General features: G+C 53.7%; 1 protein-coding gene across 1 annotated transcript; it reads right to left on the bottom strand.

Annotated features, from left to right (window-relative positions):
* Positions 1–187: 187 nt before the first annotated feature.
* On the bottom strand, positions 188–20,725 carry MEIOSIN (meiosis initiator). Its single transcript, XM_040457441.1, has 14 exons — positions 20,317–20,725; positions 19,149–19,219; positions 13,019–13,109; positions 9,904–10,015; positions 8,245–8,379; positions 6,722–6,967; positions 5,887–5,995; positions 4,915–5,015; positions 4,302–4,457; positions 3,689–3,762; positions 2,648–2,818; positions 2,328–2,572; positions 1,428–1,517; positions 188–850 (listed from the first exon to the last, which is right to left on the bottom strand). The coding sequence occupies exons 2-14, from the start codon at positions 19,217–19,219 to the stop codon at positions 685–687; spliced, it is 1,767 nt and encodes a 588-aa protein (XP_040313375.1). The 5' UTR covers positions 20,317–20,725; the 3' UTR covers positions 188–684.
* Positions 20,726–21,680: the final 955 nt, after the last annotated feature.

Genomic DNA, 21,680 nt, shown 5'->3' with positions numbered 1-21,680 from the left:
GGGGGGGGGGGGGGGGGGGGGGCGGGGTGGGAGTTTAGCTCCGTGGTGCCGCTTGGGAAGGTGTGGGCAGGGTGTTTCTCAAACTGCAGGCCTCGGGGGCCTCTAGATCCTGCAGAAGGAGTACCTCCCACCCAGCGTTGAGGAAGCCAGGGGGCCAAAGGAGCCTCCCTTGTCTTTCTTGTTGGTAACAAGGGTTCCACTTTATTTTGTGGAGAACAATAAATAGTCTATAAATAGAACAGGGGAGGGAGGTGTGGGGTGAGGCAAGAATGAATGGGGTTGAAACCATTGGATTCTGGGGTGGGCAAAGGAAGGGCAGGGCGAGACCCTCCGTGTAGACTTTACCTACTGCATTTCATTCAGGGCTTCCTCCCACCCTGCAGCTCCCAGGATATACTGGCTAGAAAGGGGGTGAGGGAAGGGCAGTGGACTGCGGGCAGGCACAGTTCAGGCCGCCCTAGTACAAGGAGGCAAACTCATAAAGCTTCAGGGTCAATAAATACGTCCCCTCCCAGCCGCACAGGAACTGGCCAAGGGACCTGCTCGAGGAGGGTTGAGGCCCAGGAGGGGACAACCTCTTTGTCCTGGCTCCTCATTGCAAACCATCCATAGCTGCAGGAGCTGTGAGATGGGGGGGGGGGGGGGGGGCGGGGAGGAGAGGAGAGGCGAGGCAGGGTTACCCTCTCAGTTGTGAGGGGGCAGCAGAGAAGCCAGATTGGAGGAAGAGCGGGCCTTCTCAGCCAGCAGCTGGTAGAAGGGCTTGGGCGTCCCCCAGTCTTCGTCCTCGCTGCTGGAGCTGTCCTGCTTCACGATCCGGTTGTGCTGGAGGCTGAACCTGCGCGCTTTGACGCTGGGGGAGAGGAGGCAGATCTGTCATTCCTTCCCTGTTCCCCGTCCCACCTCCCCTGGCCCAGAGCCTGGCTGAGGGGGAGACGGGAGCCTTGTCTGGCCCCATCAGGCCAACCTCTGGGCCTCCAAGTCCAGGTCTGTGCGATGGAAAGAGTCGAGGGCTCTTCGCGGGAGCCTCAGACTCCCACGAGGTGTTAAAAACCGTGCACAGACACGTCATGTGTTTCAGGGGCCAGTGAGAAAGGGGCAGGTGACAGCTCTGATGTTAGACAGGAGAGGGTGGCAGAGAGGGGGAGGCAGGGAGGAGGCCTAGTGACAGGGCGATAAGCCCTGAGAAGCTCCCTGCGGCAGCAAGGGCAGAAGGGGGTCCACAGCCTGCTATTTGCCCTTCTAAGCTGCGAGGTAGGGCCCCTCTCTACCCATCACCCCCTAACACGTTCCTAGGCATTTGCAACACCCAACTCTTCCACCCCAGTCAGCTCCAGCCTGCCTCCGATACCATGAAGCTGGAGGCTCTGGGAAACAGAGCAGCAGTAGGGAGCAGGGAGGGCCCTCGGCTCAGGGCAGGGGCTCCTCACCAGTATGGTCTGCGCTCCTGCTGGGTCATCACCCGCCACAGTTGGGCCAGCTCCTTGGTGGCAGCCGTGGATGCGGTCCCAGGGCAGGCTCTGGGACAGGGGGCAGGAGGTCAGGAGAGGCCTTCAGGGGAGCCCGTGAAGGAGGTTTCCCTGCCCTCTCAGGGTCCTGGCTTTCCCATCCACGTTGGCCCGAAAAGCCTCAGAACACACCCTCTGGGGCTCAGTTGTCAGAAAAGGGAGTGGGACTAAATGGTTGTTGGGAAGGGGACACCGTGTCTTGGGATGTGCGGAGGACCTGGATCTGCTGGTCCAGTACCAGCACCTGGATCTTCCTGTCAGGGCACCGTCTCCCCGTGGCGATGGGGGGGCCTCCCCCCCCCTCCGCTGTCAGGGCTGGGCGACTGATCTAGTAGGTGAGCCCCAAGAACTTTTGCCGGAAACATTAGAAACAAGGAGCTCTCCTCCCACCAGGTTGTTTGGTGTGACCCTGCACTGACCCCACCCTGAGTGCTGAAGGACAAAGCCAACCCAGAGGAGCCAAGTAGGAGATGGGGACAAAACTTCCAGACAGCCAGCAACGTCTGAGCCCTAGGCCCAGCGGCACCTGAAGCAATCGCGTTCTCCCCTTCTGTCAGGTTATATAAGCCAATTGTCTTTTTCTTTAAGTGTGAGTCGGGTTTCACTGCTTATAATTCGCAGGCCTCGACCCAGGCAGTGGGACCAGGTTAGATGCTGGGGGGCAGGGCGGCGGGGTGGGGAGTGTGGCCGAGGAAGGGTCACTGGGTCGTTTCTGGAAGGGGCAAATGTGTCAGACAGCAGGGACGACGCACTCTGGGGGCGGGGGGCGGGTGGACAGTGCAGGTCAGGCCCCACCCAGGGCCCCAAAGGACCCCCACCCACCGGATGTACTGTTTCCGGTTCATCCTGCAGAACATGATGAAGCCATTGACACACTTTTTCTTCATCTGGGTAGGGCAGGGGGGTTTCTCGTTCTCCTTGGGCTTCACCTGGCCCCTGCCCGCCCGGCCCTTCCTGGCCTTTCTCCCGGCAGAGGGCTGGGTCGCGGCCCGCCTGGTGGGGGTCCATGTGTAGTCTCCGTCCTCATCGCTGGAGGACTGCAGGCGCTCGGGGTCGGCCTCGTCGTCCTGGGCAGGGGACAGGGAGGTGAGAGTGGGCCGGAGACATGGGACCGACCCCTCCGATGGCTGTGCCCCCTTCACCTCTGGCTGCCTCCACACTGGCTCTTCGTCCGTGTTCTCAGAGCTGGAGCTGGAGCTGGACGGCGCCTTGCTGTTCTCGCTCAGCGACAGGTAGCAGTGGTCCAGTGAGACAGAGGACTGGCACAGGCTGTGGGAGTCGGGCGGGTCCTTGGGAGCCTCAGAGGGTGTCTCCTGGGGAGTGAAGGAGAAAGACAGGAGATGTGGGGGAGACCGCAGTGTCCCAGCTCAAATTTAAGACTCCCTGGTCCAAACACCTCCTGGACATGCAGGCAAATGTTCCCAAGTTCCCGCAGCAGGTCAGAGAGGGGCTAGGTGGGGCTCGGGTCCTCCGGGGCAATAGCTCTCGACGCCGTCAATTCAGCAGCCGTTGTGTCCTGGGCAAGGCGAAGCTTCTCTGAGCATCACGCTTGCCCACAGAATGGCGGTCACTACACGTGCCTCACAGGGCCGAGAAGCACCCAGCACAGTGCCCGGCGCTTACTAGGAGCTCCGCCAAAGGTGTCTATGCTGTGATTCAGTTACTCGCTGAGGCAGGGGGCCGCCTCCCACACGAAGGAACACTTATCTGGGGACCAGCTGGGTGAGTGGCGGGCCTTGGGGCCTGGTGTGTGTGTGTGTGTGGGGGGGGGTCCTCTTTCCAGCTGAAGATTCCTGAGCTCAGTCTGCCGTTTTTAGTTTCCTCATCTGTTGAATGCGGGTCACAAGAGACCCCACCTCACAGAGCAGTTGTAAAATTACGTGGGGTCTCTTATGGGCACCTGGCAGCTTTTGGCTCTTATCCTTTGTGTCTAGTTTATTCCAAATGCCCAGCACAGAGTGGGGTGCCTGGTGGCCAGCAGTGAACGTTCAAAGGATAAGGACGGACAGACGAGGGCACAGACAGTAGATGAATCTCTGGAAAGACGAGGAGAAGGGTGAGCAGGTGGATGGTGAGTGGGTGGGGGAAGGCGGCTTAACGGTAGAGGAGACGGAGGAGTAAACGAAACAGGTGAGTGACACGTGCGGAAAGAAGGATGGACATGTCTGCGGACAGATGCCTACCTTGTTCTGTGGCACCTCAAGCAAGCCATCGGGGAGTGGAGACTCAGGATCTAGGAACACTTCTTCAAAGAGACCTGTCAGGGAGGGAGACCAGGGCCGGGGCTGGAATGCAAATGCCTCCCTCGCAGGGCCGGCCGGAGAGCCTCAGCGCCCTTGTCTAGATTTCTGTTCTGGGATCTCCCGTCCCAGGTCCGAATCCAGCTCACAGGCCAGCTCCCCTGGGGCACCCCCAACCTGAGGCGAGTGAGTGGGTCCCCACCGCAGGCTCCTGGAGCCTTCTCCTCACCACACTGGCCTGGGCTGCTTCCCCACGAGGCTGTGGGCTTCCCGAGGCAGGGCCTGGGTGGGATTCACCCCTGGGGACCCAGTTCTGCCGAGCACAGGGCAGCACACTGGGTGGGCATCACCGTATGTTTTCTTTCTTTCTTTTTTTTCTTTCAAGTAGGCTTCGCCACCCAGCGTGGAGCCCAATGTGGGGCCTGAACTCCCAACCCTGAGATCAAGACCTGAGCTGAGATCAAAAGTCAGACACCTCACCAGCTGAGCCACCCAGGCGGCCCTCACCGAATGTTTCTGAACGAACCGAGCGTCAGATCTAGCCCTGGGCTCTCACCTTGCACCAGGTACCCGGTACCGTCCTCCAGGATCTGTTCTGGCAGCGTGTTTCCTGGGGAGCTGAAGAGGGAGGGGCTGAGCCCGAGGATCTCACTCGGGTGGCCTGTCACAGCCCAGCTGTTAACCTGGGGAGGCCCCAAGGCCAGCGAGCTCCCTGAAAAGGAAACATCAGGCTTGAGGGTGTGTCAGCCCTGACACAGCAGCCGGCTTTGAGGAGGTGGTGCTGGGCACTGGGAAAGGTGACTCTGTCAATTGCTCATTTGGAGCGCTTGGGAGAGGAAATTAAGAGACAAGATGCCCGGCATGATGCTGTGGATGGCCAAATCCAAAACCATCAATATCTGGTGTGCCAAATATGATAGATTGATTGTAGCTCCCCGGAGCTCTGTGTTAAGAAAGATTCTGAGGCAGTCTCTGGGCTCAACAGAAAGAATGATGGTTGATTACTAATGTCTGCCGTAGCAACCGATGGCTCAGTGATAGCAGGTAAGCTTACGTGGCCCTGCCCGCAGCAGCAGTCCTGGTCTCCTCCCCGCCAGTAAGCCTCAGGAGGAAACGACCAAGGAAGGCCCCCACACTAGCCTACAGGGAGGACAGACAGATCCAGTCACCATGGGGGCTGCCCTCTGGGGTCCAGGCAGGAAGCCAAGGGTCAGCATCTGGGGACTCCTTGTCCACTTCCTCGCTGGAATCGTAGAACACCATCTTCTGTCTGCAAGAGGTAGAATTTAAGAGGCAGACCCGGAGCCCTGGGCTGGGAGCTGCATGTGACCTGGGGCGAGCCGTTTCTCCCTGGGGTGTCTTGGTGTCACCCACTGTGATTGAAGATGGGGGTCGCTTTGTGCTGGCTGCTGGGGGGAGAGGGGGGCGGGGCGGGCCGGAAGCTTAATCAGCTGAGGCGCCTGCCCTCAAGGGGCTTCAGATTGTGAGGAGAGGCAGGTGTCATGGGGTGCTGGTGACACAGGGGGCAGGGCTGTGATGGGTGGCGTTCCAGGAGGACAGAGAGGGTGGACAAGGCAGGAGGGAGGACCACACTGAGGTCAGCCGAAAGGGTGGAGGCTTTCTAGGGGGATGAGGGAAACAGGCTTGCCGGGAAGAGGGATCAGAGGGTGAAAAGCCCAGAGGCGGCAGGAGTGTGGCTCCTGTGGAGTGGCAAATATTTCGTGGTGTTAAGGGTAAGATTCATGGGTGAGGGGCAACAGAGAGGGCTGGCAAGATGAACCAGGGCCAGGGAAGTTCTATTTGGGCTCTTCCCCATGGGCACTGAGGGAGGCCTTAAAGCCATGAGCTGATGTGACCACAGTGTGTGGTTAGAGAAGTCAGTCAGGCAACTAGGGAGGACGGGCTGGAAGGGGTGAGACAGGAGGCAGGGAGGCTGGCGAGGGGCTGCAGCCCTGGTCCGGCAGACTGGAAGCAGGGCCCTCCTTGGAGCCTCAACCGCCTGCACCAAGCTAGGCCCACAGAGGTACTCTCTCCACAGATACCAGCGAGGATGTAAATCAACCTCGCTTCTCACTGCCCTTAAGCCATTCCAGACCACACACCTCAGCCTCCCCCACTCAGAGCCCTTGGGGTTCCCTTACCTGGGACAGGGCTGTGTCCTGTTGAGAAAATGGATCCCCTCGGCCCCTTGTTGGGCCTTGAAGGCAGGGTAGGGCCCATTACCCTGGGCACTGACTCTGCAACAGCAGCCTACGGGGGCAAGTCGGGATGCTTACTCCTGTGACTGGAACACCTCCTGGGACTCACAGACACAGGGATGCAGAGGTGCCGGGGCCCTGCTACAGCCTCTCCCGCCCAGATCCTAGCAAGACCTCAGGCTGCGGGGCCTCTGCGTGAGGCTCCAGGACAACCCGAATGACCCCTGGGTTTTTGGAACCCTACCTCTTTCTCAGAAGCTGGAAGGGAGCTAAAATCCTGAAGTGGAATAGTGTCGATGAAAATGACAATAGCAAAGATAAGGACAGAGTGCTTACCGTGCCAGCGAGGTTTTAGACATTTTACGTGGCAGTCGGCAGCCCTGGGCTGAAAGGCGCCATTTTTACAAGCCTTTCACAGTCAAGTGAACAGAGGGGATAGAACAGCTCAGGGCCTTGCCTTCCAAGCACCCCTTTCTCGCCTGGCTCCCTGCTGGGCGTGTGTCTGCAACTTTTCAACCTGGCACACGGACCAGAGTCACGAGAGCGACTGCCTGCCCTCCCCCAGTTCTGTGACCCACAGCCTCACATGAGGGCCACACTGAGGCTGTCCCACAGCAGAGCCTGAGAAGAAAAGAGAACAGGGAAAGAGGCTCGAGATAGCGTCTCTCTTGTGCCCCATGGAGTCCCCAGCTACTGGGACCGGACTCAGGACATTGCTGGTACCTGACAAGCAGTGTATAAATAACCGGCTAAGATAACAGTGAGGAAGGAGACCAACTTGAGATGTCACAGTGGATGCTGTTCTCAGCCATGTCCAGCAACGTCAGCCGGGACCTTCCTCCCTTTCTGTCATCTTGAGGCAGGGCTGATGCAGCTCTGGGGTGACTGCTGGAGGTGGTGCATCTTGAAGGAGTGGTGGTCCTCCCCACATTTCCTCCTTGCTGGTCTGGGGATGGGGTTACCCACTTCTCGGGCTTGTCCAGGGCCAGGCAGCGGCGAGGCTTCTGGGCCCGGGTCTGGCGTTCTGGGGGAGCAGAGAGACAGGCGTCAGAGGGGGCCAGTATATGGCTCAGATGGGGGGCTATCTTTGCTCTGGGTTCCACAACCTATTCAAAGCTTTGCCCAGGTAAGCCTGGGCCTCAGTTGGAGATCAGCTCAACGTAGGCTCCCTTCCCCTGCCCACACGTTAGAATTATCTTGTGAGCTCTGGAAAAATGCTGATGCCCAGGTTCCACCCCAGACCACTGGAACTTGACTTTCAGGGTATGAGGCACAGAGATAGGCATTTTTTTAAAGTTTATTTATTTACTTCAAGAGAGAGAGAAAGCACGAGTAAGGGAGGGGCAGAGAGAGAGAATCCCAACCAGGCTCTGCATTGTCAACACAGAGCCTGATGTGGGGATCAAACTCACGAACCAGGAGATCATGACCTGAGCCAAAACTAAGAGTCTGACCTTTAACTGACTGAGTCACCCAGGAGCCCCAGGGACAGGCATTGGGTTTTTTTTTTTGTTTTTGTTTTTTTTTGAGAGAGAGAGGGCACAAGTGAGTGGTGGAGAGAGAGAGAGGGAAAGCTAGAGCGAGAATCCTATGAGGGGAAGAGAGAGAGAAGCGGGGCTCACCTGAAGCGGGGCACGAGCTCACCCGAAGTAGGGCTTGAACTCACAAACTGTGAGATCATGACCTGAGCTGAAGTTAGATGCTTAACCAACTGAGCCACCCAGGTGCCCCAGGGATAAGCATTTTTAAAAGTACCCTGGATGATTCAATTAGATATGCAGCCAAGACTGGAAATCATCGTTTAGGTACAAGTCCCATTTTAAAAACATGTACACTGAGGCATGTGGACGGGAAGGGACACAGAGCGAGTCAGTAGCAAGGCTGAGGCCAGCCCTAGGATGCTTGCTTTCCGCACGTGGGTCTTTCCATCACCCCGCGCTCCCTGATGTCCTGGCCCAGGATGCATGACTGGGTGTAAAAGACTACGTGCTAACAGCAGCTTCCACTCACTGAGCGCTGACCATGTGCCTCTCCACTCAGCATTGCTCGAGGGGTGTGTACACAGGCTCATCCTTAACACCACCCAGTGGCAGGTACTACAATTTCCAGACCAGGAAGCTGAGGCTCGGAGGAGGAAAGTAACCGCTCCAGGGGCTGGGAGTTGAACCAGGTGGGTCTGTCTCACTGTAAAGCCCGGTCAGGGGCTCTGGGTTGCTGCCTGGGCCTCCCCAGAGTAAGAACGGCTCTGGGGAAGGAGCTCTGCTCCCAGTGACCTGGCTTCCTGTCTAGCCTCACTTGTACCTGACGATCCGGTCAGTTTCTTCTTCCGAGGTTTCCGGCAGCCTCCCTGAAGACGGGACTTCCTCCAGTGTGGGGAGCGCGAAGGGGTGGAGCGTCTCAGCTTTGCTGGGCCCACGGCCGGGTTCCGAGCCAGCCCTGCACAGGATGGAGAAAGAGTCAGGTCGGATTGCCCCAACCAGCTGACTTTACAAGTGTGGAAACTGAGCTCCTGGGAAGAGATCGGATGGATGGGTGTGAGGCTGCACATCCAGGCAGTAGAGGTACAGGGCGAAAGTCAGGTGTCCCCAGGGCCATCCTGGGCCTCTGCCAAGAGGGAAGATGGGCTCAGTGCTTCCCAAATGCTTCCCCATAGGCCTCATCCCCAACCAGTGCCTCCTCCTACCTTCCTCAGGGCACTGAAGACTCCGCTGCCCACCCTGGCTTGCCTGGGGCCTATCAGGCCTCTCAACTGTCCTTTGTTAGCATCTCCCAAATGTGCCACTTCTGTCTACAGCCTTACCCTCAGTGCTAGATCGGTCTGTCCAGTGATCCTGTCCAGATCACTCCTAAAGGCCTCTTCGCTGACCTCCCTGACTCCAGTTTCTCACTTAATACCCAATCCCACACACTAGATGTCAGGCTCGTCTTCCAAAAAAAAAAAAAAAAAAAAAAAGAAAAGAAAATAAATCTGATCCTGGCTTTTCCTGGCTCAAAGCCCTTCAGGGTCTTGGACCCTCACCTCACCTCCTCTCACTGTGGCCCATGGATTCTTTATGCCAGAAACAAGGACGGCACCCGGCACATGTAGCACTAGACAACCGGCTTGTTCCAGGCACCGTGTGACACTTTCTATGTGTATTAACTCATTTAAGCCTCATGACGAACACGGGAAGGAAGTACAGGTGACCCCTGAACAAGCAGGGTTAGGGGCGCCCATCCCCCTGCGCCGTGGAACATCCACATCTAATTTGGACTCTCCAGAAACTTCACTACTAATAGCCTATTGCCGACCAGAAGCCTGACCAATAACATAAACAGTTGATTCACATATATTTTGCATATTATATGTGTTATCTACTGACCTCTTACCACAAAGTGAACTAGAGAAAAGAAAATGTTAAAAAACCGTAAGGAAGAGAAAATACATTTACAGTTCCGTACGATATTTCTCCCGAGGTGCCTGTGTAGAGGTGAGTCCATGCGGTTCAAACCCATGTTAGTCCAGGTTCAACTGTACTACTATCGGCTTCATTTTGCAGCCGTGGAAACTGAGGCATTGAGAGGTTAAGGTCCCGAGACCTGTGTCTGCGTCAGGATCCGGTTCAAGAACCTCGCGCGTCATCTTGATGTTACGCGGTCCCTCCAAGCGTGCCCGCTGCTGGCCTGTCCCAGACCTTCCACAGGTGTCTCCTCATACACGCCCACTACTGCTTCTGCCTGGTGGGGTCCCCTTGCCCCTATCCTCCAAGGCCCAGTTGCAAGGCCCCTCCCCCCCACAGTCTTCCCAGATGCCCCTAAGTTCACAGCATCACACACATCTCTCTGTCTCTGTCCCCTCTGCCAGGCTCTGAGAGGCCGGAGGGCCTGGACTCATCTAAGTCACTCGCTCGGTGTCCCCCGATGGCAGCACAGCTCTTGGTCTGTGGCAGGCATTGGGAAATGGGGACTGAACTTACTTACCCCCGAGTCTGCCTTCCCCATTGGCGGTGTGGAATTTGAGCAAGGCCTTGGCCACATCGATGTTTTTCTGGAGGTACTGAATGTAGTGCAGGACGTGCAGGAGAATCTCCTTCTGCCCTCAAAAGAAAGACAAGGCTGAGCACAAGAGTGGGGTCCCACGACAGTGTGAGGCTACTGGGGACCAGAGACAGAAAGGCTCTGGGACCGCGTTCCCCACCCCAACAATCCCTCCACTGGCAGAGGTGCTCCTATTCTGCTGTTTAGTCCTTGCTGCCACTCAGGGAGACTTCTGTTACAGCTAAGGAAACTGAGGCTCAGAGTGCTAACGCTAAGGCAAAAGAGAGGAAGTGGCAGTGCTGGGATCTGAACGCGGGTCTGCCTGCCTCCTGGCCCAGTTTTTCAACACACACCATCTGGCTTTCCACCCCTGACCCTTCGCATATGCTGTATTCTCTATCTGCAAAGCCCCCCTCCCCCCTCCCCACAGACCCCTGCTCTGGCTTCTCCACCTTTGAGCCTTACTCAGCACAGTGGTCTCCCCTTCCAGAAACTTTCCACCTCTCTGACCCCTCTCACCCAGGCTGGGTCAGATGTCCCTCCTCAGCATTCTTGTAATACCCTGGGCCTGTTTTATAATTACCTGTTTATGCGTTATTTTCTCTCATTGACCTTGAACTAGTTGAGGGTAGAGATTGTAGCTAAGCGATTCCTGCATCCCTTACTCACAGAATAAAGAGGTAGCTTAGCCAGTGTTCGCTGAAGACTGACCTCCCCTGTAGCACTGAGCATGATGCCTTCTGCCCAGCAGGCATCAGCCAGCCAGCCAGCCACCAAGTACTGACTCAGTTGGTATTGGAGACACGAAGTTCAAACAGACTACTACCCACTGAGGGCCAGGTATGTAGGGGTGAACCAACACACTTCTGTTTACCTTCCTGGAATTTACAATCTAGGGAGGGCAGTGGGCCTTAATAAACCCAGAAATGATGCAAAATTATCAACCGTGTGATAAGCATTATGAATAAGAGTGTAACAAGAGATTCTGAAAGTGGACTTGAGTGTCTGAAAAAGCATTTAAACGGAGACCTGAAGAATGACAGGGGTTAGCCTGGGGAAGAGGAGAGGGAAGAATGCCAGCAAGTATTTCTTGGATTGAACTGGATCCCTAGAATAACAACAAAACCATTAGCAGTAATCTTCCAAACCCTAGATCAGGAAACACGATCCCACAAAGGGAAATGTGTGAAACCATTCCAGAAGATATAACACCGATGGTCGCTGAAATGATCTGACCTGATCCACGGAAGGAAGCTGTAATCTAACTAAGGAATATGTGTGACACAGGCAGGAGACTATGTATTACTTTGGAAGGACCTGGACCCCATGTGCCGCTTCCTGGCTGGGTATTGGGAGCAGGCCATGTTACCTCTTTGTGCCTCAGTTTTCTCATCTGTGCAGTGGGAATGAGGATATTCACATAGGCTCAGAGGATTATCGTTAGGACTGAATAAACTAGTGTGTGTGAAACTGCCCAGCACAGAGCCTGATACACTATGGATGAGAACACTTTCATCAGGTCCTCAAAGGATTAAGTGAGGACCTTTTCTAACTCTGAGAACCGAACTGTGGGTTTCTCAAGATCAGGTATGGTATCTCCAACACCAGGCTTGGCACACGATTGGCACTCACTAAGCTAAAATGTTTATGAACTATAAAGTAATATGAAATGTTTTTTTATTACTGGTATAATTTTTTAGTGTTTATTTATTTCTGAGAGAGAGAGAGAGAGAGAGAGAGAGAGCGAGTGGGGGGAGGGGCAGAGAGCAAGAGACACACAGAATCCAAGGCAGGCTCCAGGCTCTGAGCTGTCAGCACAGAGCCTGACGGGCTGGAACTCACAAACCGTGAGATCATGATCTAAGCCGAAGTTGGATGCTCGACCGAGCCACCCAGGCGCCTCATACTGGTATTGTTTTTATGCAGAAGGCAATTGGGCATCACCTCAGACTCCAAGACCAAAGGCTCAGTGATCAATACTTCAGGAAGGTTAGTATGGGGGCTACCAGCAGAGGTTCAAATCCCCGAGACCTTCTGAAGGGAAGATAGATGGTCCTGTAACATTTTCAACTCAGGGAATTCATGCACTCATTCATCTACTCGTTCTTTCATTCAACACCTATGGAGCACTGAATGACAGAACCGTTGAGGAGGTGAGCCTTTGGAATGCCACAAACCTGACTCTCTCTCTCTGCTATTAACCAGCTGTGTCCTCGACCCCTCTGTGCTTCAGAGGGGTGAGTTCCGCCAATGGGGAACTCATGTTGGGAACTCTGTGAGTTCCCAGAAGATGGGTCCCAAGTTTCTTTGCCTCCCCTTGTTGAGACTAGAACGGCTTCTGACATCCAACCGTCTTTCCATAACCAGCTGATGAATGAAGGAATAACAGGATGGAATGAGAGGAACTAGAGTGAGAAAGCATCACACCAGGCCTTCCAGATCTTTGAGTCCCCTATTAAGTTGCTCCCAGTGGCGGGAGCAAGGTGTCCGCTCAGCACTGCATACTTGCATTGAGGAGCCACTGAGGACGCCGGACGCCCAGAGAAGCCTTATCTATCTCTACCTGGCGGAGAAGATGCCCACAGGATACAAAACAAGGGACTCACAGAGAGGGAACCGACATTTGGTCATGGCTGTTATGTCATTTTGGCCTCACAGTATTGCTGGGTAGTAGATGTTATTGTTTCTTGTTTTACAGCTGAGAGGCATGATGCTGGAGAGGCTGACAAGCTGAGAGCCCGGCCCGGAGTCCTATCGTTTGGGGGCTGAGGGGCTCAAACCCATGGCTGTTTGAGTCCCAAAGCGATGACCTTTACCAGGCTCCTTGCCGATTTTCCCCTCCCAGGTTCCCCTGCCTCTTTTGCAAAAACAGACACCCCCCCCCCCCCTTGCCACCACCACCACCCGTCTTCTGGTCATGGGATCACAGAAATGCCCATCGAGGGCGCCGTCCCTGAAAGGGCCTGTCGAGGGGTCCCAGCGTGAGGGAGGCTAAGCTGGTTACGGATATTTTCAGATCTGCCTCCCGCGTCCGCCTCCCCTCCCTCGGTCCCCATACCTTGGTGAGCTTCTTGGTACCCTTCTTCAGGGCCATGGGTAGCAGCGATGCCAGCTCCTGCAGTTTGCTGGTGTGGTTTTTCCTTTGCCTCCTGTTTTGGGCCAAGAGCCGGTTTGGGTTAGGACAGCCAAAATGGAAATTGGCCCCTGACCCCCCAAACCACTGGTCTCAGTGTTCCCCTTCTCAGAGAAGCTCCCCGCCCCTGACACCCCAGACAGAATCCTCATCCCCTCGGGCATCAAATCTCACCCGTTCCCCTTGCAACCCCTCCTCTCCACACCCAGCCCCTGGCCTGGTCCACATGTTGACATTCCCCTAGCTCTCCCGGCCTCCTGTCTGGCCTCCTCCAGCCCATACTGTCTCCTAGAGTCAGGGTGACCTTTCTGAAAACCGGATCTGCCCACGGTTTTCTCATCTGTGCAGTGGGAATGAGGAGATCCATTCAGGCTCAGAGGATCATCAATAGGACTGAATAAATCAGTGTGTGTGAAGCCGCCCAGCACAGAGCCCGATATGTTACTTGACTAATAAGGGCTTCAAATCTCTCAAGGCCATCCTATTATTAAAGGTCAAGTTTAAACTCTGAACACAGCTTTTATAATGCCCCTCAAGGCCTGGCTCTGCTGACCATCCTGGTCTCATCTCTTACTTTCTTTGGTTCTCTCCCATCAAGTGACTCTAACTCCACAGGACAGGTGGGATACCTCTGCTAAGGTCCCTCAGCCCCATCCATGCTCACGCACTTCTCTGGGTCCTGCTCTGAGCTGAGAGGTGGTGGAGGGGGGAACCACTCTATCTCTAGCATCTAGAACAGGGTCTGGCACGTCGTGGGAACTCGCCACATCTTTGCTAGATAAATAAATAAGGGCATGGCAGATGCTGACTCCTGGGGGGATGCAGAACTTCCAGGATCTAATCCCTGAATCCATAATTCATCATATATCCCTGTATACACACCTCCACCCCAATCTTGACAGATGGAGACACAAAGACAATGGAGCCTCTCTCCCAAATTACACACCATTGCCACCACTCCCATGACTCCTTTTGAATGCCCAGATCCCCCCCGTTTCCACCCATCTTTGTCTCACCTTCCTTGGGGCTCAGTTCAATTGCCACCTGCCCCAGGCAGCCCCTGGCGACCACCCTTGCCTTCCTCCCTTGCTCTGAATGGCCACAGGACTTTGTCACCTGCAGCATGGCCACGCCCAAAACACTCCCTTGATTACAGCCAGATGTTTAGTTCCTACTCACACATCCACAAACTAACACCTCCTCCTTTTCAGGCCCCGCGCTGGACACCATGGAAGGTGAGAGAAATCATGGTCATTGCCCTCGAGGAGATGGGGGAGTAGTGTGGGACACACACTTATCTCCCTAACCAAACTCTGGAGCTCTAAAAGAATCTTTCTCACTCATTCACTTAGCAATTACTGATTGGGCACCTACTATGTGCCAGGAATGGTGATAGGCAGTAGGGATAAATGTATATAAACAAAGGGACGCCTGGGTGGCTCAGTTGGTTAAGCATCTGACTGCAGCTCAGGTCATGATCTCATGGTTCGTGGGTTCAAGCCCCACATCGGGACCTATGTTGACCGTGCGGAGCCTGCTTGGGATTCTCTCTCTCTGCCCCTCCCCTGCTCTCTCTCTCTCTCTCAAAATAAGTAAGCTTTATTTAAAAAGTAGAAAAAACAAAATACAGCTCCTTCTAGAGCCCACAGTACACTCAGGGATAAAGGCATTAATCAAATTGTCACACAAACAAACATAAAATTCCAATTGGGACCAGAAACAGCTATAAAACTTACTGGGGAGGGAAGCCTTGCAGATGAAAATGTGGGGCCCCTTTTTCAAAAATTAAGAATTTCTAGATGGTGAGAGCAGAGCATCAAATCAAGAATCAGGCTCTGCCAAGCACAGGGCTCTGTAACTGCATGAGTTGCACACCCATGAAGTTGGCCCTGATGGAGACAAAGACACCTGCTTGGTGTTAGGAGAACTTGTAACAGGTGTCTTTGATCTAATCTGAGGTTTTTCCCTGAGGAAGTAAACCTGGCCAGAACCTGTGCTGAAGGATGAGTGGAGATGTATAGGTGAAGAGAGAACAAGAACATTTCAGATAGAGAGAACATGTGCAAAGGCCCTGTGGCACGAGGAAGCATGGAGAACTCAAAGGAAGTAAAGCTGCCAGTGTCCTGGCCCACAGAAAGCAAGGGGTCTTGTGGGGTGACACAAGGCTGGAGAAGATAGGGGCCAGATGAGGCAGGGTCTCAGAGGCTCATGGTACAGAAGAGTTTTGCCCTTATCTGAAGACCAACAGGAAGCCATAAAAGGGCCTTACACAGGGGATGATATCATTAGTGTACCCTCTCAAAACTGCTATGAATACAGAAGACTATGCATATTAGTCAACTGAATGGAGGAATAAAAGAAAAACAAATCTCTGGTCTCAAGTTACTTCCTGGTAGAAACCACAACTTTGAGGGGCTAGGGTGTTAGCGTTCTATCCTTGGAGGAAAACTGGGTTAGGCTGACCTCTAAAGTCCTGTTGGGCCCTGATATTTACTTTTTGCATACCACTTTCCTTCTGTTCTAGAGGAGCCCCTGGAAGCCCCAGCGAGAAGCAAGGAAGGAAAGCAAGGAAGAAAAAAGTGTCCAGGCCTATTTAAGTTCAAGGTGTTATTTGACCATGTCTGGGAAAAAGAGTTTCATTTCAACTGTATGTAGTCCCTGGGTGTTTACTCGGGGTTTTGCAAAGCACCGAGAGAGCCTTCTGTGTGCAAACACAGAAGTTCCAGGAAAAAAAATTAGAGGGAGAAAAAGGATGACTAGGCATCACAAAATCTTGGCATCTCATGGGCAGTAGTCCTGAATAGGTGTAACCTGGGGTCTGACCCCAGGGGCCTCTGGGTTCCGGGCACTTCCTCCCATGGCTGCCTCTTTCCTTACTGGATGGTTCGGGTTTCAGACAGACTCTTTCCTCCTAGTGTCTATAATTTTCACCCGCTAATTCCAGCTCTGCCCTCTGGGGCTTCAGGAACAGGCCAGCTGCAGCCACATGGGTCCTTTTTCCGTTTCTCTAAACCGCCAAGTTTCTCTCTGCCTTAGGGCTTTTACTATTCCTCCACCTGGAATGTTCTTTTGCCCTAATTGTTGTATGGCTGGTGTGTTCAGAACCTAGCTTAAATATGACCCCCTCAGAGAGGCCTTTTCTGACCAACTGATCGAACTAAACACATTCTTTGTCGCCTCCCCATATCATTTATCAGAACCTGAAATCTTTCTTTATTATAAATACCACAGGGCAGGGATTTTGGTCTTTTTTATTAATTGTTATATCCCACACTGACTTATCCATTAGGTACAGTAAGTACAGTACATAAATTCTGGTGCCACTTTTAAGGGCTCATGAAAATATTTTCTTTTTTCTTTTGAGATTTTGTTTTTAAGTAATTTCTACACCCAATATAGGGCTTGAGCTCAAAACCCTGAGTTCAAATGTTGCATGCTCCCCTGAGTGAGCCAGTCAAACACCCTAAAAATGTTTTAATTTCTTTTAAAATCGATACTGATGTTGTTGTAAACTATGATTTAAAATATGTTTTTGGGGGCGCCTGGGTGGCTCAGTCGGTTAAGCATCCAACTTTGACTCAGGTCATGATCTCTCGGTCTGTAAGTTTGAGACCCGTGTCAGGCTCTGTGCTGACAGCTCAGAGCCTGGAGCCTGCTTTGAATTCTGTGTTTCCCTCTCTCTCTCAAAAGTAAATAAAACATTAAAATTTTTAAGGGGCGCCTGGGTGGCTCAGTCGGTTGAGTGTCCGACTTCGGCTCAGGTCACGATCTCACGGTCCGTGAGTTCAAGCGCTGTGTTGGGCTCTGTGCTGACAGCTTGGAGCCCGGAGCCTGCTTTGGATTCCGTGTCTCCCTTTCTCTCTTCCCTCCTCCACTCGTGCTCCATGTCTCTCAAAAATACATAAACATTAAATAAAAAAAAGTTTTAATACAAAACTTCTTAAAAATTAAAAAAAATTTTAAATACATTTCTAATGGAGGAAGGGGTTCAAGAAGGCAAATGGCCTAGGGCCCATGAAAGTCATGTGTTGCCCTGACTATATCCCACCTCCTAGAATAATGACCAGCACTAAGTAAGTGTTCAACAAAAAATTATTGAATTTATGGATGTTCCTTCTGTCTTCTGATGGCCTCAGCCTTTGAAATGGCAAATGACTCTATTTCTTGGGTTTCCTCTTCCCTGAGCTAATCAGGCTAAACCCTCCCTAGTTTTTATTTTACGGGAGCTGGAAGAGCCAGTCCAAATATCTCGTATTAGATATAGGAAAACTAAGGCCCAGATCCTAATGTGCAGACATTTAAGAGTAAGAGCTGCCCCAAAGTGGGACAAAGCAGGGGGCAGTGCCCGGAGGCAGCATAATAGTTCGCTATAAGCTCCAGCTTTTGAATAAGACAGATCTAGATGGAAATCCCAGCTCTGTCACTTGCTGTGTGACTTTGGAAAAATTTTTGATCTCTCTGAGGCTGTTTTAAACTAATTTATAAAATGGAGGTGGCTAGAAAGTTTTATCTTGTCTGGAGGGTGTTGAGCATAACACCTGGCACATTGAGAGTGCTCACAAAATGTTCGAGATAGAAGGTGAACGGTCATTTGTCAGAATTTTCTAGGGAGAAAGGATGCTGAAGGAGGGGGTGGAAGGTTGGCAAACCTGTTGGTTTTGGTTGATGAACATTTAATCCCCCTTGTCTGGTAATAATTTCCTTTGGAACCACCCCTCCCCCACTCTCAGTCTATGTGGCCCAGAAAGGTCAAACCCAACCTCCCCCTCCACTGGGCAGCATAGAACTAAGGTCCAGCTAAGAAGAGTCACAGTGATTGGTTCGGGATTGGGGTCCTAACCCAGCTTTGGCCAATCGGAATCAAGGGTCCTGGAAAGAGACTCCCTGCTGGGGTTGTCAGGCTGGCAGGATGTGGTTCTAGAGCTTCTGGAAGCCATCTTGCCCTCACAAAGAGAGAGCCTGCTTAAGAAGGGAGCCAACAGAGGGCAACAGCAGAGCCAAGCGAGGCAGGTTCCTTGCCTGGACCCAGCCAAGCCGGATGCCCCTGAATTTTTTGTTTAAAGGACCCAGTGAGGAACCAATGACCCTTTTATGCTTAAGCTGGTTTCAGCAGGTTTCCCGTTAATTGCAACTAAGAGTCTTTATTAATACAATGACCAACACCCTCCCCCCATCTAGAAAGGGGGAAAAGGGAATACATTGTTGGTGACCTCTGGGATTCCAGGAGGAATGGGCAGCAGGAAAGGCATTCTTCACTTTCTTCATAGTGCTCCTTCTGAGCACAGAACCTAAGTCAAGAACCTGAACAAAGCAGATGCTGAATTTTAGAGTTAATAAATGAATGGAGAGATGGATGGACAGTAAGTCATTTGGGGAGACAATGGGGATAAGATGAGCTGTGGCTCTCTTTGCTTTAGCCAGGCTTTGGAGGGAAGGAGAAACCGACCCAACCCTCAATCTGCTGTGAAAATCCCCTCTATGAGATTCCTGGCCCTGGATAGGTGTTCGCCGGATGAATGAATACAGGAAAAAAAGAAAGGGAGGAGGGCGTGTAAGAAACTCAGAAGGTTGGGGCACCTGGGTGGCGCAGTCGGTTCAGCGTCCGACTTCAGCCAGGTCACGATCTCGCGGTCCGGGAGTTCGAGCCCCGCGTCGGGTTCTGGGCTGATGGCTCAGAGCCTGGAGCCTGTTTCCGATTCTGTGTCTCCCTCTCTCTGTGCCCCTCCCCCGTTCATGCTCTGTCTCTCTCTGTCCCAAAAATAAATAAACGTTGAAAAAATAAATAAAAATTAAAAAAAAAAGAAACTCAGAAGGTCAAAGCCTGCAAGGGTCTCAGCGATGCTCTTTGGCAACCACCTCAGAGTTCTTTCATCTTGAAAATGGCGGTAACATTCGCCCATACTCCCTTCTGCAGTTGTAAGGATTAAAGAATAGCATACAAACAAAGGGCTTAGGGGAGAGTCTGACAAACAGTAAACGCTCAGTAAACATTATTGTTATTATTCAACGAGAGTGGCCGAAGCTGCAAGGGAGATGGACAGGGTAGAGCCCTTACCTCTCACTGGGACCCAGGGGACTGGCTCTGGGCCACTCAGGGGAACACAAGTGTGTACTGGAATGCCACATCTGCAAAGAGGGAACAGAGAAAGAATTATTAGTGGCCTCTGGGATTCCAGGAGGAATGGCTAGCAAGGTGGGCAGGCTTCATTTTCACCAAGTTGTTCCGACAGCCCAAGGGTCCCCGACCCCCACAAACCTGGGCCCAGAGACCAAAGTCAAACCCCTGAACTCTCAACCGAAGTCCCTGAATCCCAAACTGTAAATTTGGGCCAACTTGTGACCTGTACCCAAAGCTAAAAACACATTCCCACACTTTAACTTCAGAACTTCTGTCTTAATAGTGACACGTCACACGGCCAGGCCTGCAACCTGGCTTGAGCTCTCTAAAACGGTGAGGTTAAGATGCAAAAACCATGACTTGGAACTCTCAAAGTGAAGATCTAAAACCCCCAAAGATGCCCTCCCAAACCTAAAAACCCTCAACAGTAATACTGAGATACTCTAGACCCCCGAACTGGCTACTTCTGATCTCCAGATACGACCCCAATCCCAGTCCAGTTGAGATCACAGACCACAAACCTTAACAGAGAACCCAAACCCTAAAATAAGAAACCCACGCCCCCAGAGCAAACCAGTCTCCCACGGTGACGTTGGATCCAAACACAAAGACCTCCAGACCCCAGAACTATCCTTTCAGACCTTCAAATTGTGACCCCCCCAACCCTACAATCGAGATCTCACAGGTGAGTCCCCAAACTGACGCCCCGTACTCAGCGTGGGGACTCCAGGCCCCGAAAGTTAAGCCTCAAAGTCCCAAATGGTGACTTCAGCCCCGAAATCTCATACCTCCTACTCCACACTGGGATGCTAGATCCCTAAATCCAACGCAAGGCTTCAAACCTCCCATATCAGGCCCCGGGGCCCCCAAGTGGTACCCCGGAACTCAAAATCTCCCCAGGATCTCCCGATCCCAACAGGAAAGCTTCCAGTCACAAAGCCCCCACACCTCCAGACTCCAATACTAGTTACTCCCAGATACAAAGCCGGAGATCCCAGGTCCCGGATCCCCTATCTGACAGCCCCGATACTCTTCAGGGTCTTCAGTATGTCAAACCTGAGCCTGGACCCCCAAACCTCGGCCCGACCTCAAACCCAACACCCACCCTGCTCTGCGGCCCCTGGCCTGCCTTGCTCCGAGCACCCGGGCACGTCCGCCTTCCTGTCCCCCTGCACCTCCGGGAGGGAGGCCACGACCACAGAGTGCAGCTCCTGAACGGACCCCAGGCTCCCCACTTCTGGAGGGCGAGTTCGCCTCGGCCTCCAGCACCCGCCTCAGGACGTGCAAAATGGCGCGAGGCCCCCCCTTGTGGTTTCACGCCAGCTCCACGCTCAGGAGCCTGATCGGACAGCGTCCGGCGCGCCTCCTGGGAGGCGGGCTGCGCCCGCGAGCCTCAGGCCGGCCTGGGCCACCGCGCTCCCCACCCGGGCGTGGGGTGGCCGCGAACCCCCTTAGCTCGAGGCTCCCGGGCGAGGCCCCAGGAGGGGAGCAAAAGCGAGCTCCTGAGGCCAGGCCACGCCCCCGCCGGTTCCCGCCAAGGTGTGCGGGGCACGAGACTGCAGAGGCGAAACGGCAGGGTGCGAGGGGCCGTGCGCAAGCGCGCCTGGGGACGGGCCCCGTCTTCCAGCGCCCGCGGGAGCTTCGCCTCGCGCCTCCAGACAAGGCCCCTGCGGGTGCGCGCCAAAGGGCCAACCAATCAGCGCTCAGTCAGCTGCCCGCCACCCCGCCCCCGTCTGGCCTCGCCCCCTCAGCTGATTCCTGAGGTCCAGGACCCCGGGATCCCGAGGAGGCGGAGTCTCCCCAACTGCCGACGCTCAGGAACAGAGAAGGATCTGGCCAGGATCCTTTCCGGCCTTCATTCCACCTTTTCCCTTCGGCGCATAGCTGAGGAAGGCCTGCTCGGTGCCAAGGATCGTGCTGGAGGCTGGGGATTTCGCTGCGGTCCTCCCCGCGCAGTCGGGAAGCTCACAGCCCCTGAGACCCTAGTGAAGCAGTGGCTGCGTTAAAGAGCGATAAATTGAGAAAAGATGCAAAGAGGAGGGTCGTTGGAATTGGCCTTCGGGAGCAGGTCCCCTCGCGAAGGTGTATGCTCCTTGATAGAGCAAGCTGTCTTTTAGAAAGCTCTTTCTGATGGCCCGTGAGGATGGACTGGAAAAGACAGCTTAAGGGAAAGTGATCGAACGACCAAGTGGAGACTTGGAGACCCTGGCGTCCAACACATTTCAGTTCAAATCACTTTCTTGCCGTATTGCCATGGAGAAGGGTTTTAATTTCTTTTTGCCTTAACTTTCACGAAGTTGGAATACTACTTGGGTTGTCTGGGGGCGCCTGGGTGGCCCAGTCGGTGAAGCCTCCGACCTCAACTCAGGTCAAGATCTCCTGGTCTGAGAGTTAGTTCCAGCCTGCGTTGGGCTCTGTGTGGACAGCTCAGAGCCTGGAGCCTGCTTCCGGTTGTGTATCTCCCTCTGT

Source organism: Herpailurus yagouaroundi, unplaced genomic scaffold, assembly GCF_014898765.1.
Source record: "Herpailurus yagouaroundi ecotype Mexico unplaced genomic scaffold, PumYag 220, whole genome shotgun sequence".
NCBI classification, from domain to species: Eukaryota; Metazoa; Chordata; class Mammalia; order Carnivora; family Felidae; genus Herpailurus; species Herpailurus yagouaroundi.
The sequence above is the reverse complement of the archived record's forward strand: the minus strand, read 5'-3'. Positions and strand labels throughout refer to the sequence as shown.